This window comes from Pelmatolapia mariae, linkage group LG12 (assembly GCF_036321145.2).
Source record: "Pelmatolapia mariae isolate MD_Pm_ZW linkage group LG12, Pm_UMD_F_2, whole genome shotgun sequence".
NCBI classification, from domain to species: Eukaryota; Metazoa; Chordata; class Actinopteri; order Cichliformes; family Cichlidae; genus Pelmatolapia; species Pelmatolapia mariae.
This window is the reverse complement of record NC_086237.1, coordinates 9,941,997-9,960,006: the sequence shown is the minus strand read 5'-3', so window position 1 is coordinate 9,960,006 and position 18,010 is coordinate 9,941,997. Positions and strand designations below refer to the sequence as shown.

Sequence of the window (18,010 nt, the reverse complement as noted above, 5' to 3'; positions counted from 1 at the left end):
AATTTGTTGATCTGCATATGAAAAGTTTACAATAATAGCCATAGCTTCATTAATCATTAAGCATGATCATTAATCAAGTTCAACTTTAGTCACAAAAAGCCCAAATAAAAGGCAGGAGTTACACTGGATCATCTCTACATGAAGGTAGAGAAGGAAAGAAGATACGACGAACAAATAATCTAGAAATAAATATGAAATCTTTTTTACTTTGACCTTGTGAGAACTCATGGGCTAAACACATTTTTTGCAATCCATCTTTCTTTTTTTTTGACTATTTCATTTATTTTTTAGCTTCTGCAATTCCCCGAATGTTTCTACCTGTTTCTCATTTCCCAATCATCGCTATAGTCTTTTCCTTCTTTGACAGATTATCTGTTGTTTTTCTCTTCTCAGCATTTGGTACTTTTGTTGTCATTTGTATTCCCTGTGAAACTTCTTATAGGTTCTTGCTTTGTACTGTATGTGAGTCTGTGCTTGTGTGCCAGTGTTTCCAAATATGATTTCAAATATCCAGTTATTTAAGCTCCTATTTTGTTGACAAAGCAGCTCTCCAGTCACTAACATTCATGTATAATCAGTCTCGGCTGGCAGTTTTGTAGCATTACTCTAAAATTCTACACTTGCTACAAACTCAAATGCCATTAAAATACAGCTTCACTGAGATGAAGGCCGTCTCCACAAATCAGATTAATGAGCACAGTCGTAGTTCTGAAAAAAAAAAAAAGCTGGAGGTTTGTTTCTTGCCCGCAGCTGTTTTCCTCCACCTGAGTTGACCACATTCCTAAAGGAGGAGCATTTCCAATGCCAGCACGTTTTACAGTTCATAATGGTTGTTATGGCCTCGTATTTGGGTGTATTTGAGTTTCTCCGACTTATTAGTTTTGTTGATATTTGTAAAAAAAAAAAAAAATAATACATTGAATATATAGAGCACTTAGTAGCAGTGTGGTTAGTAAGATGTTCTTTTTGTAGTAGTTTAGAAGCTTAGTTAGAGACTCATTTGATTACATTTCCTGCTGCAGAAGTTCACGATTGATTATGGAACTTCTTTTGTTGATATTAACAGACTTCCTCACTGAGATTTGGTTCACACTGTGGAACAGGCCTTTCTAGAAAGAGTGGTCGAGTAACACAGGATGTTATGTCTAGATTTCTACTGGAGCTGCGACATGACACTTACAAGATCGACTCCTTGACAGAGTCATTCTGCTCAGAGGGCCCGAGCAGGCTCTTATTTCTAAGTGATGAATGACGCTTTAGGGAAAGGAAGCAGCAATATATCACCTAACTGACATACAAGCAAAATCAATAAAACCTCACTCAGTGGAGGTCACAGCTGCACTGACAAATTACACACAGTAATTTATATATACAGGTTAATGTGTGTTTGTGTGCATGTGTGTCTTTAAATGCATAATAATTAATGAATATGGAATACATTTTTAACACATGGGAACAAATGGATGCATGCCTGTTGTTCAATAGTAGCGTTCATATAAATAAATAAATAAATAAATCTATATATAGATATATATAGATATATATGGAAGGAAGGTCAGCTGTTTTTTGACTTTGCTTGCTAACAGAGGCAAAAGATTACTGGAGGTAACAGGAGGACAACTCACTCCAGACTGCTTCACTGTCACTATTGACAGGCTCATGTCGCGCAATGCCCAATTTAGTGTAAAGGGTCACAGAGGACAAGGTGTGCACAGTCTATGATTTGCTCTATGATTGTGTATTTGTGTGTGTATGCCTGCACGCATAGTATCACTTTTGTTTTGTGAGATGTTCCTATATTTATTTTCTTAGGAAGAAGCAAATATTCCCTCAAGGATAAAAAATTAGTGACCTTTTTCCAAAACTAACAGATTTAGAAAATTCTCAATCTTTGATTTTTTTAGGGTGTTTGTTGTGTGTGTGTGTGTGTGTGTGTGTGTGTGTGTGTGTGTGTGTGTGTGTGTGTGTGTGTGTGTGTGTGTGTGTGTGTGTGCGTGTGTGTGCTGCCAAAGGTTGCTTGGATATCATTAAATTAGCACCAGATTCATAATATCATGCTATTCACTGCTAATTTCCTTATCACATGTTGATGAGTGCTAGATCTGATGCCTATGGATGGAAGAACAAAGTACAATACAACTAAGGTTGACTCTGAAACTGGAGTGTTGGTCTGGGTACCAGTGAACCTCCTGGAATTTCACCCATGCCATCAACGTGTCCGCAACTGTGCTGCTGCAGACATGCACAATTAACACAATCAAGTTACAGCCAGAGCCCAGGTTTACCATTATTTTGTTGTATTTTCACAAGGGTTGAAGCCACTTTTAAACAAATTTTGCTAAATTTTAAATAATTAAAGTTTAAATAAAGCAAAAAGTAAACTTGCCAAATAGACTTAATCCTCTGTGGTCTTCATGACAGGGACAACCAAAGAGCTGGATGTGAGCTGGGGAATTTTACAATGCCCAAAACATGCTGTAGCATGTTAAGGGGGAATAGTTTGTAAGCTGTCAGTGAAAGCATGCAGTAACATCTATTAATACCCACCTATGAGACCTTGCATACTAATTCCCACTGACTTTGCAGTCAGTGGGCCATCAGAGGGGGTGCAGATGGAGGAGTGACATGTGGGACCTATCCTGTGTTGGGCTTTAATCACAAGTGTCATTTACAGTCTTGTTAGCTTAGCTTAGTAACTGTTTTCTCACTCAGCTCCGGCATGTCACTGATTACGGTTTCATTAAAAAAAACTAATAAGTGTAGCAGGCACCCCATCATGAACAATGAAATTGCTGTTGTGCTGTTCATAATAAGCTATATTTCCATGGAGAAATGTGGGAGAATATGGGGAAGGCAGTGGCAGACTGGCAGCGAAGCAGAGTAAACATCGCTGCTGATGAGCTGAGAGGGTGCCATCAGTGGGGCTGCGATCAGCCTGTGTTTGTGCGTCATTGTGTGGGTGTTTTTCTGTGTTCACATTTGTAGAATCTACCTGTGTTATTGGCATCATATGTGGTACTGGACAGTCATGCCACCAGGATTACAAGAAGACAAGCAGGAGAAACTGCAGGTCACTGGGGTGGTGTAAAGTGGGGATTCGTCCTTTTTAGACATGCTGTGTTTATCCAGCTTTGTCTAAAGCACCTTCTGAAGTTTGTATAACACAGCAAGGTGTCCGTGTGTGCAGAGAGAAGATTAACAGGCGCATTTGCACAACAATACATTTCTTTGCCTTTTCTTTGATCTCAGATCACGGGGTGAGGGGAAATGCATTTGGAGCACTTCGACAGAAGTGACAGCTTTTGCTGTTTCCTCTGCTCAGGCAATGCATAAATATGGTGTTAAAATGATTCATGTTAATGTTCAGTCACTGCCTTGATATGAAAGCTCTTTGGTCCTATTTTAGCAACCAGAGGAAACATGATAATTGGAGGAAAGGGTACTGACTGGTCATGCCTGAATGAACTGCCTGACCAGGCTCACATAGTAGTAGTAAACCATTTGAAGAGCCTGTTTTAACCTTCTTTAACCTGCAGCATCTCTCATCCAAATATCTGCCACACATCTTGTCAAACCTCTGCAGCACTCACACAGTTTCATATAATACATGATGAGAGTACTCAAATCTGCCTGTGGATAACATCAGGCATTAGTTCAAGCAGACCACAAAGTCAAGCACAGCACCAATCCCAACAGGTGAGCTCATCTCAACACCAACCCATCAGCCAGTGGGTCCATCCAATCCAAATCTAGGGCTGCCCATCTGCGATCCACTCTGAAACACAAATCCACCCCAGCTCCTCCTTTCATGTTTTTCTGACTTAATATCATTTAGTACTCTGTTTAGTACTAGGTTTTTGCAGCTTGCAGCTTTTAGTGATATTATTTTTCTGTTTAAATGCTGTTTCACTTAAGGTCCACATCTACTTCCCGAAGGGTGTGTTGTTTGGGTTTTGCCTTCTGTCTTCAGAAAGATAAACACAGTCTGACGCTAAAAGATTTTGGCACTAAAGGAGAAACGGCTCTTTGAAATCAGCCTAAATCGGAAAATACAGATAATTTAGGGAGCCAGTCAGTAGCCCGGACTTCCAACAGTATGATTAGGATGTGAAAACTTCAGGAGAAAACAATAATTGCTTCCATCAAACTTCTGCATAAGACAGACTTAAGTAATTTAAAGATATTCAACTAACTAATTAGTTTCCACCATTTAACTAACAAAAACTCCAAAGTTTCTGACCTACACATTTGAAGTGATATTCTTGATTTTTGCATTTATTAGTATTTAAATTAACCATTAAAGCATAACTTCATGTTTGTTATTGTATTATTGAGTAAAATACCTATTCCTCTTTTTGCCAATTGTCATAAAACCTAAAAGGAGCCTGGTTTATAAAAATGTGACAGTAATAGGCTGTAACAGTGCATTAAAACTGGTTAAATGTGTAAATGTGTAGTATCTGCCAGGCAGATGTTTCTTCCAAATGTTCCCCAGTAAAGAGAACATTAATGAAAAAGTGTTTTTGCTGCATGAGAGACAATGACCACTTTTAAATAAAAATCACAGCAAAGTGCTGAAAAGAAGAAAATGAGCTACTGAATATTCAGCAGTATAAGAGAGAAGACTTTGACCCCACATGACTGAATTAGAAACCTCAGGAGTAAAATTTCCTTGAATGCTGGTAATAACTTTATTTTGAATTCTGTGCGACCCTCTGGCTTAACTCTCTTAATCTGTCGCATTTCAGATGACAAAATAAAAAATAAATCAAGTCCACATTTGGCTAGTTAAGTTGATGACTGAACAGGCTCTTTCATTTATAGAATTGAGGCTGGCTTTTAGACAAGCTGGAATCAATAGCTCAGCAAGGGCACTTGTCCAAAATGCACCACATGTAGTCTGTCTGCTGTGGTTTAATAAACAGCTAAATGAGGCCGTAGGTTCTGTTTACATTAGGCTTTTGAGTCAGCTCTTCTGTTTTGTTGTCCCACACGAGGTTTGTCTGAGTGCCGTCACTTGACTTACTTTGAAAGCTTGCTAATTAGGACTAAAAGCCATGGACATATATTAATACGCTGCAATATCATAAAAAGCTAAATTGAGTGGGGATAATATTTCTCAGATTTGACTTGAAGAACACTGATTTTTATTTGGAAAATATTAGCCTGAAGCATTTCTGATAAAAAGCTGAAAGGCATCATCCATCCAGGTGTCCAGTTTGCATGTGATGTTGGGAAAAAGATAAATTGCACACACCACTCTGGAAACTGCCTGATCCTACAAGTATTACCTACTACTAAATGTCTTATTTAATTTACAAAATCTAAAAACTGAATTTTCAGTTGTCTTGTTTATACTTTTATGCTTTTGTTTTGTTTTGCCCTGATGAACATGCACAGTCACATAATTAAAGGTTTTTTAATTGTGGTGGCATAGGATGGAATCAGTCACCTGGGCCCGTGGGAAACCACAAAATTCAGAAATAAACACAGCCTAGAAAACTGGGTACCTTAACATGGTAATCTCAGGGGAATCTCAGATGCCCTCACAATCACCCTTCACAGAGCACGTCATCGTCAAGTATGCTGATGACAACACCGTGGTTGGGCTCATCTCTGATGAAGATGAGACAGCATACAGGGCAGAGGTAGAGAACTTGCCCCGCTGGTGCTCAGAAAATAACCTGAAGCTGAATGTCCTTAAAACAAAAGAACTCATAACGGACTCAGGCACAGACAGGTCCACCACCCACTGCCCTCTGGCAGCCACACCCCCCTGCTGTGCAAACATTCTGCTTATGAGGAGCAGCCAATCACAAAAAAGTTGGCTTAAACAATTTATCTAAAACTGTTTCAGACAGTAGTTGGTTCCTGGTTCCCCAACACCTGACTCAGACCTTATTAATCCAGCAACGTCCGAGCCGTTATGGCTTCAGTTATCTCTCTCTCATATCTGGTGTAGGCTTGGTTAGCATGAGGGGTCTAGCCTAGGGACACTTACTGGATAGAGACACCCTGGTCAGGAGTCAAATAGTTCTGCCTGACTATTGATCCCGCTATCGGTTCTTGCGCTCTCGCTATTATCAGCTGATTTTAGTGAGTCAGAGGAGGAAAATAGTGCTGCAGTCTGCAGCATGGATATGGACATTATGGGCATTTGTTTGTGCGTTAAAAAAAAAAAATTGTGTTTGTAAAAAATACTTACACAAGCTACAATATTTTTGTTAAGGTCTGGTTACAGATACAAAGCAAACAACTACGTGTAAATCTCTGAGCTCAAGTTCCCTCACTTGTGTGTGAGTTTCAACTTGCAAGTACGAAATTTAACCAGATTTTTCTTCCTTTCAGGTCAATGTCATGTGAAAGACAGAGGAAGATGCTAACCATCGCACAAAAAGTTGGACTTCTGGACATGCTAAAAGAAGGTAGAAGTTACTGTATTTTTCGGACCATAAGGCACATTAAGCTAAACAAGACAGTCAGATAACTTCACTCAACTCATTCTTCTTGCTTCCTCCACTTCCGTACCATTGATTCATTATTGTTGACTTCTCTGACAGCTGCTCTATTCCCATGTTCTGGATGTGAAAACAGGGTTTGATCTTTGGTTTCATTCTATAATACTGGAGTTATTTTTCTATGAAGGTTTGAGCTTTGAGAGTGTTTAAACAAGAGAGAAAAGTGTGAAAATGTTCATGCCTGTCTGAGAAAAGTGTATAAAGTGTGTAGTGAGGGGTTTTACAGCCTTTAAACATCTATAACAACTGTAAAAAATAATTAGCTGACAACTTTGTGGATTTCACCTATCGCGGGGTATTTTTAGAACGTAATATATATATACACATATGTATATATATATATATATATATATATATATATATATATATATATATATATATATATATATATATATATATATATATATACATATGTATATATACATACATATATATATATATACATATGTGTATATATATATTACGTTCTAAAAAATATATATATATTTTTTTTTCAGATTACATATACATACTTAGCAGTTGGATATGTTAAAATAAATATCCAAAATACAGTTATGCAAAAGGTAGCATAACACGAACAGCAAGCAAAGTGCAGGAAAACTGTCCAGTGGTGTTGGGCACTGCAAGATCATCCACTCTAGCTCCATGGCTCTGTGTCATCCCTTTTACACATTCTCCCTAATCCTTCTTAGTAGCTGCAGTTGTAAAATTACAAAGGGAAAATTAAATGTTGAAATGTTTTTCTATCAGAGCGAGAGAACACCAATCTACTAGCATGTGCCTTCAATTCATCGACTCCAAAGTACAAAGAGCTTTAATCATTTTCACTGAATACACACAGCATCCTTCCAAATTTGCTGTTGATGGGAAAATAATTAACTGGGCTTGTTGACTATTTGAATAGCTGCTTGCCAGAGAGACTCACTCACATCTTTTTGAAGTCAAACACAGTATATTCTGGCCAGTCGATGTAACACACCACTCGTCCAGGGAGCTCATCCGTGTTGGAATAGTAGTACTGAGGAAAAGCCAGGAGCAGAGCCAGAACCCAGATCACACCCACCACCACCTTGGTCTCTGTGGAGGACATGCGCTGCTGCAGAGGGTGGATGATGGCCATGTACCTGCAGGGACACAAATGCTTCATGGTTTACATGAAAGCAGAATATAGGACAGAATAAAGAGTTTTACAGATAGAGGATTTTTTTTTTTTAGCATGGGATCACAAGTTATTTAAGTCCTTTCTGTGGGCAAAGTGTAAAAACACTCACAGAAATAGTTTCTTGAGAATAACTTGAACACGACCTCTAGGATGTGAATATTCACACGCACTTGCCCACTCAGCACCAGGAAAAATATGCAAGAACTTTTTTCTTTCATATTTACAGGTTGAACGTCACATGATGTTTTTGATTTGTTCAAAAATTATTTGTACTTTGAAGATGATTTTTTTCTGCACGGGATCGTGAAACTATACTCCCTAGAGAGACACCAACACTGGAATTACAACATAAAAGTGTTTCATAAAATGTGTGAAGCATTCCCATCAGGCTCCCTCGACATTTCGGTAGTGATTTCACACTGCCATGTTCATGCTCCTCATCAGAGATGAAGAGGTGCAGGAATCACTTAAAATGACCTTGCACATCATTGACACTGAGCTTCATTACAAAGTCCATCTAAAGCCATTTTTCTATTGGATCTCATTTCTCCTCATTGAAAATACAATACTTCAGGGAGAGAAAGAAATAATTATCGACTCCCCATCAGTTCTTATTTTAAACCTCTGTATAGACTTTTGACTTACATTTATTAGAGATTTGGTTGTATTGACTGAGTTGCACTTTAATCCCTTAATTCATGTTTTTCCTTATACCTCCATAATCTTGAAGGTATTCTTATCTGGTGAAGTGTTTACTTTATGGAAGTCATTTCTCAAGGATTTTCAGTCTCAATTACTAAATTCCCACACTATGTGAAAAGCCTATAACATTCATATTTTTGTTGTACACAGTATACTGTTACTAATTTTCGTCTCTTTTCAGAAAAGCTCTCCAGCCAAATGCCATCCTGAGCCAAAGAGGTCTAATTAAAGGCTTAATCCCACTAATAACCCAAATGAATCTGCTAAATGGATATTCTCACTCTAATTATATCAAGCACAAGAGCAGGCTTTTAAAATCAAATGCTCCCTGCAGTCCACTGAAAGCGGGAGATCAGTACCTCGGCTTTACTTAAGCTCTACTTCAAAAGGCTCTGGCAGCCATGTGGCTTTTCCTTCATGTAGGTGAGTCATATTCAAGCTGGTGATGTCAGATTCAAACACACACCTGCAGAGAACAGTGGTCTGCTTGCCCAAAAGCCAAAATCATCATTATTATCCCTACTGGCATGCAAACTGGACACCAGACTACAAAAAGTGTACCATATACCCAATGTGAATCGCCACTTTTTTGTGCTGGAGGGAGTTTGTGTATGCCAGGGATCCCAGCGACGGAAGGCATCCACTTGGACGGTCTCAGAGAATGAGAATCAGCACCTCCACGTATACACACAGATATATATATATATATATCCTTTAAAATCTTGCCCCTGTGAGTGGTCATTATCCTTCAAGCTTGGGTCCCCTACCAGAGGCCTGGGAGCTTAAGGGTCCTGTGCAGTTCCTAGGATTGCACTCTTCTGGACAGAGATCTCAGATGTTGTTCTTGGGATCTGCAGGAGCCACTCGCTTAGCTTGGCGGTCACTTCACCAAGTGCTCTGATTATTACTGGGACCACTCTTGCCTTCACCCTCCGCATGTTCTCGAGTTCTTCTCTCAGCCCTTGGTTTTTCTTGAGCTTTTCATGTTCCTTCCTCCTGATGTTGCCACAATTCGGTATAGCTACATTTATTACTACAACCATCTTCCTCTGCTTGTCTACCACTATCATTTCTGGTTGGTAAGCCATCACCAGTGTGTCTTACTGTATTTGGAAGTCCCACAGGATCTTAGCTTGGTCACTCTCAACCACCCTAGGGGAAATGTGTCTCATATTGACCTTGGGACTTAGGCCATACTCCGTACAGATGTTCCTGTACACTATGCCAGCCACTTGGTTATGGCGTTCCATGTATGCTTTGCCTGCTAGCATCTTGCACCCTGCTTTTATGTGCTGTATTGTCTCAGGGGCATCTTCACACAGCCTGCACCTGGGGCCTGGTTCTGTTAGATTAATCTTCTCCTGCAGTTAAAAAAATAAATAAATAAAAAAACACATACAGACACAGACACACTTCTTTACCCGAAAGTAATTTCATTTTCATGGATTTGCTGGTAGAGATCTTAGTACCCCTGTGTTTCCCTCCCCTTCATTCATATCTTGGTAAACACACCTTTGAGACTTTGCACTTCAAACATCTGTCTGTAGGCAATATCTGATTCCTCTCAATAGGATTCCCTCTCACAAGGTAGCAGGTAGCTTGGGCAGTAAATGCTGGATTTCATGTCTGACATACACCTCCAGTTATCCACAAATTGAACCTAAAACTGCAATGGCAATGCAGTGGTTCAATATAAACACCATGAACCTGCTGCAGAGTTTTCCTGTAATGTAAGTGATTAAGATTGAGACAGTAAAGGTGATTGTTTAATTAATTATTTTATTTTTTTCAGAAATTGTATTTGAATGTAGGCAGTGGTAATTGTATTGTTAATCTATTTCTTGTGGTCCTTCATCTTTTTTTGGTTTTCTATTTCTTTTTGCAGCAAATTACGTAAATTTCCATCTGTAGCTGGAAGCTGGATGATGGTAGCAAAGCTTGTGTGTGTTTCTGTATGTGAGAGTTCATTGTGTTTGTGAGATGTAATTTGAAGTATTGCATCTGTTGTTGCCATTATAGATTCTTTGCATACCTATAAATCCTTCAGCCACCACTCACTCATGCAAAACCAATAGGAGCAGTCCACAGGGACTTCCCTGAATAGAAACCAGTTACCATCCCAGCAGCAGACATCCAAGAAAGTGTCTCAAGTATGATGAGTTGGACAGCAGCATTCACACTTACTGGCTAAAGAAACTAACTGCACTCAATGAGCACGACAGCACAAATGAACCAGCTGCTACTGGATGAGATGCGAAATCGCAGAAATGGCAAACCGAAGGCCAGATCCCCAAGGATCCCCAGAAGGCGGGGAATAACCTGCCTCAGTACAACATGGAAGCTCCTATCAGGCATAATAGCGGCTAAAATGAACAGGTGCATAGCCCACAAAGTAAGTGGCACAAGGGGGCAAAACACCAGCTCCTGGTAGACAGAGCAGTCACTCAAGACTGTAAGACCAGACTAACCAACCTGTGTACTGCCTGAACTGACAGCAAGAATTTTACAAGACCAACAGGCTCCAAAGAGCCTTGATGAGGACTTCAGGGACGTGGCAACACTAAAGGCCAACTTCAAACCAATTATGCAAGTCACCATTAAGTGTTGGATTTACCAAGGAGATGCCCTGTCCCATATACTGCTATGCATAGGCCCGAATCCCCTCAAAATGGAGAAAAATCAGCCTCCTCATCTACATGGATGACATCTAGCTGTGTAATTCTGGTTTAAGTTATATTCTTTGATTTATTGTTTGTCATGGGTTTGGTTCTTTTTATTGTTTTCTGCTTGTGTCATATTTATAGTTCCCAGTTCACTGTCCCTTCCCTGTGTTTTACATTTAGTTACTGTTGTCTCTGTGTTTCATGTTCCCTCTGTTCCCCTATTCAGTCATGTCTCATCACAGTGTCAAGTCTGTGTCTTTGTGAAGGTCTCATGTTTCCTGTTTTATTTTGATAGTTCCTTGTCCTGTCTTCAGTGCATTCCTCCCAGTCTTGTTATGTCAGATTATTCCCAGCTGTTTCCTTCCTTTTTCCCATTCCCTCGTTGCTCCCTTGTGTATTTAAGCCCTGTGCTTTCCTCTGTCTGTTGTCGTGTCGTACTACCCCATGTGCTGTAAGATTTGCCGTGGTTCTGGTTTCTATCATTCTTAGTTCTTTGCTCCTTGTTTCCTAGTGTGTAGTTCTTAGTTTCCATATTCAGGGTTTTGGTTTGTTTTTTGTTATGGAGGATTTTTCCCAGCGAATAAAGCTGCCGCTTTAAGTTTGCGCTCCATGTACAAGTCCTTTATCCTGCTTGCCACACAGCCACACATGACAACACCAGTAGGATAGGACATCAAGATGTCATTCACACTGAAGAAGTGTAGTCAGCACTGAAGGAATTGCACTACCAGGAATTGCAGACATTCAGGACAGCTACAAGTACCTGGCCCACAGGCACATGGGAACCATGAAGAGGTCACTATAAAAGCTGCAGCCAACAAATAACTGCAGAGGGAAAGGCAAGTCCTGGAAAGCCAGCTGGATGGGAAAGCAAGATCAGAAGAAAGATGGCCACAACTTATCGTGTCCTCAGTGAAAACCTCAGGCTGCAGAAACCTGAAAAGACGAAAGACTCAGAAGGAGCAACAGGACAGGAACCATCATGGAAGGACAGGCCCTTCCATGACATGAAGCAGCAGCAGATAGAAGAAGTTGCTGATATCGAGAAATCCCGTCAATGGCTGGACAAATTTGGACTGAAAGACAGCACAGAAGCACTAATGGTGGAAGCACAGAAACAACCACATCAGGAAAGATGCAGGTGATAAAGACCGTTCTTCCTTACATACTTATAAGAAAAACTAAATACTGTCAAAATTTGCACTCCTATGTGGCCTTATAATAATGGAGCCAAAGTTAAGCTAGTAATTTAAATTACTTCAGCACCACCACACTCAATTGTCTTATAGCTTATTTTTTATTTTTACTTCCTATGCAGACACCAAATTAAATAATAACATTAATAACAGCAGCCACCAGTCAGCTAAGTGCCCTCAATTAGACACAGCCAGCCTCATGGCTGTTTTTTCCAAGCTCTAACCTGAGTAGATTTTGTTCAGTGACAGGAAATGACAAGTGTTAAAATCAGTTCGGTTTTTTTTCGCTCAGAGGTGACATGGCTCTGTGGCACCTTTTCAAAATTATCTAAATGTCTGAGACTAAATGATGCATGTGCATTTACCGAAGATCTGAGAGCGACTTGTCTTTTGAAACATTTGCAGCACATAAAATAAAAATGTTTTTTTTGTTTCAATGAGATCATGTTTGCGAACGTATATGATGGTATCTCCTCTCACCACTAATTAATTATAATGATATAACTCTTCTATATTTCTATATTCTTCTATATTAGGTGTTTTGTGACCGACATGCCCTTGACTTCTCAAATGAGTAACCATAGTAACACTTCATATCAGCGTTTAACAGCAAATCAGCAGCTCAAACAGCACTTTGCTACATTTGTGCGAGTCCTTGTACTTTAGCAATGTCTGATTAGTGGTGACTAAAACATGACCACACATTTTACTGTATCTTTGATAGGAAAGGACGAAACATGCTCTTCCTACTTTCCACCTAGTGCTCTCATCATGAGGTGTGGATGACTGTTGTTGGGAAGAATGAAATTTAATTTAGCTAAACAAATCAGCTTAGCTACATCTTGTTGCAACTTCCTGATCGATCAGCTACAATCATATTTAATGATTAGCTCAATCACAACGACTAGTAGACCCTACAGTTTCCTTGGTTTTTTGAAGAGCCATATGACAATTCAAGCTTAGGATAAGCATCAACAGGTTGATGTTTTAATAACTGCATAACTGCAAAGCATACCCTACCTAATAAACACAGTGAGGCACGCTGTCAGTACCATGGCATGAGATAAGCCATTACCATAACCAAATCATCAGTCAGAATACTGAATGTTGCTAACAAGGTTATGTTTTTGGTAGTGTTTGCATGTGTGTGTGCGCGTATGTCATCATTCTGTTTGCAAACATAGAAGCTTGAAAAGCTTTGAATGATTTCTGATAAAACTTTGTAGAGTGGGGTCATGTTAACAGTTTGTTAAAATTTGACTTATATCCACCAAAGTCAGCAAAATGATTTATTGGTTGAAAATCGACCAACTTAGAAACTATCCTTACAAGTGTGTTTGTGTATTGACAGCATATAGAAGAAACTGTATAAAGATTTAAAATATTATGAACTCTGACCTCTCTTTCAAGGTCAATAGATTGATATGATAGTCAAAGTAATCATAATAAGTGAAAATTATGTTTCTTACTGCCATTGTTGTCTACTGAAAACATATAGGCATATATTAAAATGGGAAAAACACAAGGGTCTGTACTTTGCTCTGCAATTTGGAGCGACTGTGGTTCAGGGGGTTGGGAAGCTCATCTTGTAACCGGAAAGTTACTGGTTCGATGCCCTGCTCTGTCTGTCTTGGTCGTTGTGTCCTTGGGCAAGACACTTCACCTACCGTCTACTGGTGTTGGCCAGAGGGGCCGATGGTGCGATATGGCAACCTCGCTTCTGTCAGTCTGCCCCAGGGCAGCTGTGGCTACAACTGTAGCTTGCCTCCACCATTGTGTGAGAGTGAATGAAGGTATATTTTTTGGTCACTAATTGCACAGAGCTATTCTTACTACAGGCAAGAAGTTACAAAAGCATACCATATTCAGAGGTACAGTACTTGTACCTAACTGTAGGATAAAGTGATAAAGGATTTGTACCGTTCCCTGTACCACTGCTGCACCCCAAGTTCTCTTTGTGCATTAGAGGTGCAGTGCATATCTGCCTCAATAAACATAATATAGCAGGTTTCTAGGTTTCACTAGCATGGCTATTTAGCATGTTTATTTCATCAGCTTGTTTCACTATTCTGTTTTAATCTCTCGGTTTGTTGTTGTATCAGCATTATTCTTACTTGCCCTGATTAATAAAATGAACTTGATGTTTCAATTTTGTGGAGTGCCTAATTGGATATTGAACTAGATTGTGGTTTTGCATATTAATTAACAAATAAAACAAATTGGATTAAATTTGTTAGTTTGGGAACTCAAATGGGGAAAAACTTAATAGCATCAAATGAAAATTATGTGCTAATATTCATGCTAATTTGCAAAGCAAAGCAATGCTCTGTCAGCATTTTTCCTGATTAGTCTCGTCAGAGAATCATCTCGTGAGGAGTGATCCCTTTCTTCCCATTTTTTATACACAAGGCATGAATCATGGAGAAGCAGAAGGGAGGCAGAGGCCAGAATAACTTCCCTTGATGGTCCCTCTGGATATAGCAGACAGAACAGGAAGGGAAGATGTGGAAATTGGAGGAAGGACATGAGATGGAGAGGAGAACACATTAAGCTGTAGTGGGTATGCAGCAAATAAACCCCTCCTAAGACCTGCTTTTCCTGGTGTAAGCTGTCCTCCAGCTATAGTAGGTAAATATAAAAAATACTTCATCTGCTTTGATCCAGTCTCAGCTGGTGATTTTTCATTTCTTTGTTTACTCCTCAGTCATATTGATTGTTGATTAAGTGGCACCCTTAAAGGATTCCTTTATGAAAGAAAGTGGCATTTATCACAACACATGGATAGCAACACAAATTGTTACAACTCTAAAATGTACAGTTTGTTTGATTCAGATTCATATCATTTTTGCAGTGCATTTATATCAAGCAGCAACTATTGAAGTACCTCCAGTACAACCAGAAGTTGATGCTTGTCAATTCTGGGTTGAAAAATGAAACCGCCACACAAGTGTAAAAACTGCAGCTCCTTCAATGGCCACTTCAAATTACAAAAGCCCATCAGTTGTCATAGATCTCCCTAAGGCTCAATGTTACAGCAGAAATGAATGTATTTAACTCTGGTCTAAGAGAAAGAGCTACGCCTAATTTTTCATGACAGCTGGTGGGAGTGGGAAGATTTTTATTGTTTAAATAGTTTTAAAGGTGAAGTTAAATGAAGTAAGTGCCTTTCTGTCATCTAGTAAAAGGCACTCTAAAGAGTAGCTCTTTACTTTGTTCTGGTACAACAGCTTAGTTTTAATCCTGTTCTTTACCAGCCAACATTACCAGTTCATAATAATATCACAATGAGTTTTTGCAAGCACCTAGCTAACCACGCTAGCTAGCTGTCTTTAGTATTAGCTGACAAATAACCAGCTCTACTGTTTCTACTAGGGTGACCAAACGTCCTCTTTTCCCCGGACATGTCCACTTTTCACGTTCTGTCCGGGGCGTCCGAGGGGATTTTCGAGATGGATGAAAATGTCCGGGTTTTCCTATAGGCATACAGAGGACCCATATGTGCGACTTTGTCCCCGAACTGCTGCGTTGTAAGTGGTTGTTCCGCGCTCACAGACGGGACAGAGTGCGCAGCGGCGCGCTGAAAAGATGCTACCAGATGCCAAAGCGCAAGTGCATCTTTTCAGACAAACTGCAAAACAAATTTCCCTTGTACCATCCCTCAGAATAAATGGGAGGCGGAGTGCACTGTGTGCAGAGCTGGCAAATACGTTTGTGTGTCTAACAAAGGTTTAAAAACGTATAAACAGTGGTGCACATGAGTGGTCCGCAGCTGCGCATTCGCTGTCAAAATAAAAGACGCGCACCAGATAAGAAGTTGCAACGCGCGTTTGCGTACATATAAAAGGCACTGTTTTTGTCCGCTAGAGTGGGATTTTCACAGCATATTCTGCACCAAACCTTTGTGCGGTCATCATTTGTTTGAAGCCAGCTCACCTCCTGCAACCACTTTTCCGAGAATATGCACTTCTTTTGCGGTTCGGACTCCTTCTGACATTTCTTTGGAGGTGGAGGAACACCAAAGTAATTGCTTAAAGGAGCTTGCTTCTTCGACATCTTTAAGAGTTCTAAACAAATGTCTGTCCTCCTCCAGAAAATCTTATGTACGCAAACGCGCGTTGCAACTTCTTATCTGGTGCGCGCCTTTTATTTTGACAGCGAATGCGCACCTGCGGACCGTTCATGTGCACCCTGCATATAAAGGCTGTGCGAGGCGAAAATTCATCTAGTAAGTTGACTGGGTTCTTTGTTACACCTGGGAAAAACGAGGATGTTGTTGTATCTGCAGCAGAAGGTGCACTGGCATTTCATACTATGAAGCATCACAATAGCTACAGATCCATGGATTGCACTTGTGTGTTGCTAAAAAAAGAAGCATTTCCAGATTTTAACAAAGCAAAAAAGTGCCCGCACCAAGACTGAAACTATTGTCAATGGTGTCATAGTGCTACATTCAGATGAAGTCACTCTTTGAGCTCTTAATAAAATCCAGTACTGTGGCATTTCTCAGACTTAAGTAACCACGGAACAGTGAATATATTCCCAGTCATACTTTGACTGGAAGAATGGTGGCGTGCAAAAGAAATTAATTGAGGTTAGAAACGCGAAATGAGACAGCAGAAACCATTGCACAATACCTCACCGGTACCTCACTGGTCATTTTTTTTATACAAATGAGGCATTATTTCTGTAACGTTACTTAATTCTAGAGGTTTTTAAAATATTTTTTTGCACTTGTTGACTTGTAAGAGCCTATAAGACATTTTTTAATTTCACCATTCATTTACCGCATAGAGAAGGCATTATTTAAATATGTTAAAATTTTATTTAAGCAAGCAGTATTATTAAAATTCTTCATGACTGGGCCAAGTGTCCTCTTTTTTGGAAATCAAAATATTGTCACCCTATTTCTACCAAATAAAATAATTAAATAAATGAGTAACATAATAAAATTATAATTTAAAAAAACAAACATATAAACAAAACAATGGTCAAATCGTCAAACTCATGTCTTTAACCTCCTAGGACCTGGCGTCCACATATGTGGACATCACATTTTGGGTTATTTAGACCAAAATACTCAATTTTGCTCTACAAGGGCCTGATATCCACTTACAAGGACATTATACTGCTACTGTTCTATCGAAATTTTAAATGAATATCCTCATATGTGGCTCTCATTTTTCTTAGAAACAAAAATTAGGTAAAAAAAAAATAAAAATCTGCTAATTCTTTGTTTTTACATTCATCAGGTCCCAATCAGCCCAAATATCAAAGAGAAATTGAAAATGCATGCCGTGGAAGAGTTCGGGTCTTAGGAGGTGAAGTGGTTATGTCCATTTATAAAGTCTCTGCTCTCAGCAGAGAAATAACTGGAACCTGTAAGAAGAGAAGTGGGAGCCATTGTTACTGTTGTGCTGCTATTCTTGGCATCATTTTCTAATTTGGCACCTAATGTGGTCCAGCTGGTAGCTGTAATTGATTACTAATAACTGATTTACAATTTCTTAGTGCTCTGTAGAACAGATACAAGTACACTCATTGGTCACTTCATTAGGTACACCTTGCTAGTACTGGGTTAAACCCCATTTTGCCTAAAGAGCTGTTTTAATTCTCTGTGGCCAAGATTGAGATCTGGTAACAGTGTAGGCCATTTGATTACATTGAACAGTGTCATGTTCAAGGAGACACTTTGAGATTACATTTTTCAAAGAACAAGCTGTGGAAAAGCCAAAATGCTGGCATGAAATGGAAACATTTTGGCAAACACTA

General features: G+C 39.4%; 1 protein-coding gene across 2 annotated transcripts in view; it reads right to left on the bottom strand.

The window, feature by feature from the left end:
* Positions 1–18,010, bottom strand: part of tacr1a (tachykinin receptor 1a) — a 44,793-nt gene that overhangs the window by 19,710 nt on the left and 7,073 nt on the right. For both annotated transcript variants that reach the window (XM_063489836.1, XM_063489837.1), the window contains exon 2: positions 7,448–7,642. In XM_063489836.1, coding sequence (XP_063345906.1) covers positions 7,448–7,642 — 195 coding nt within the window. The remainder of the gene's footprint in view (positions 1–7,447; positions 7,643–18,010) is intronic.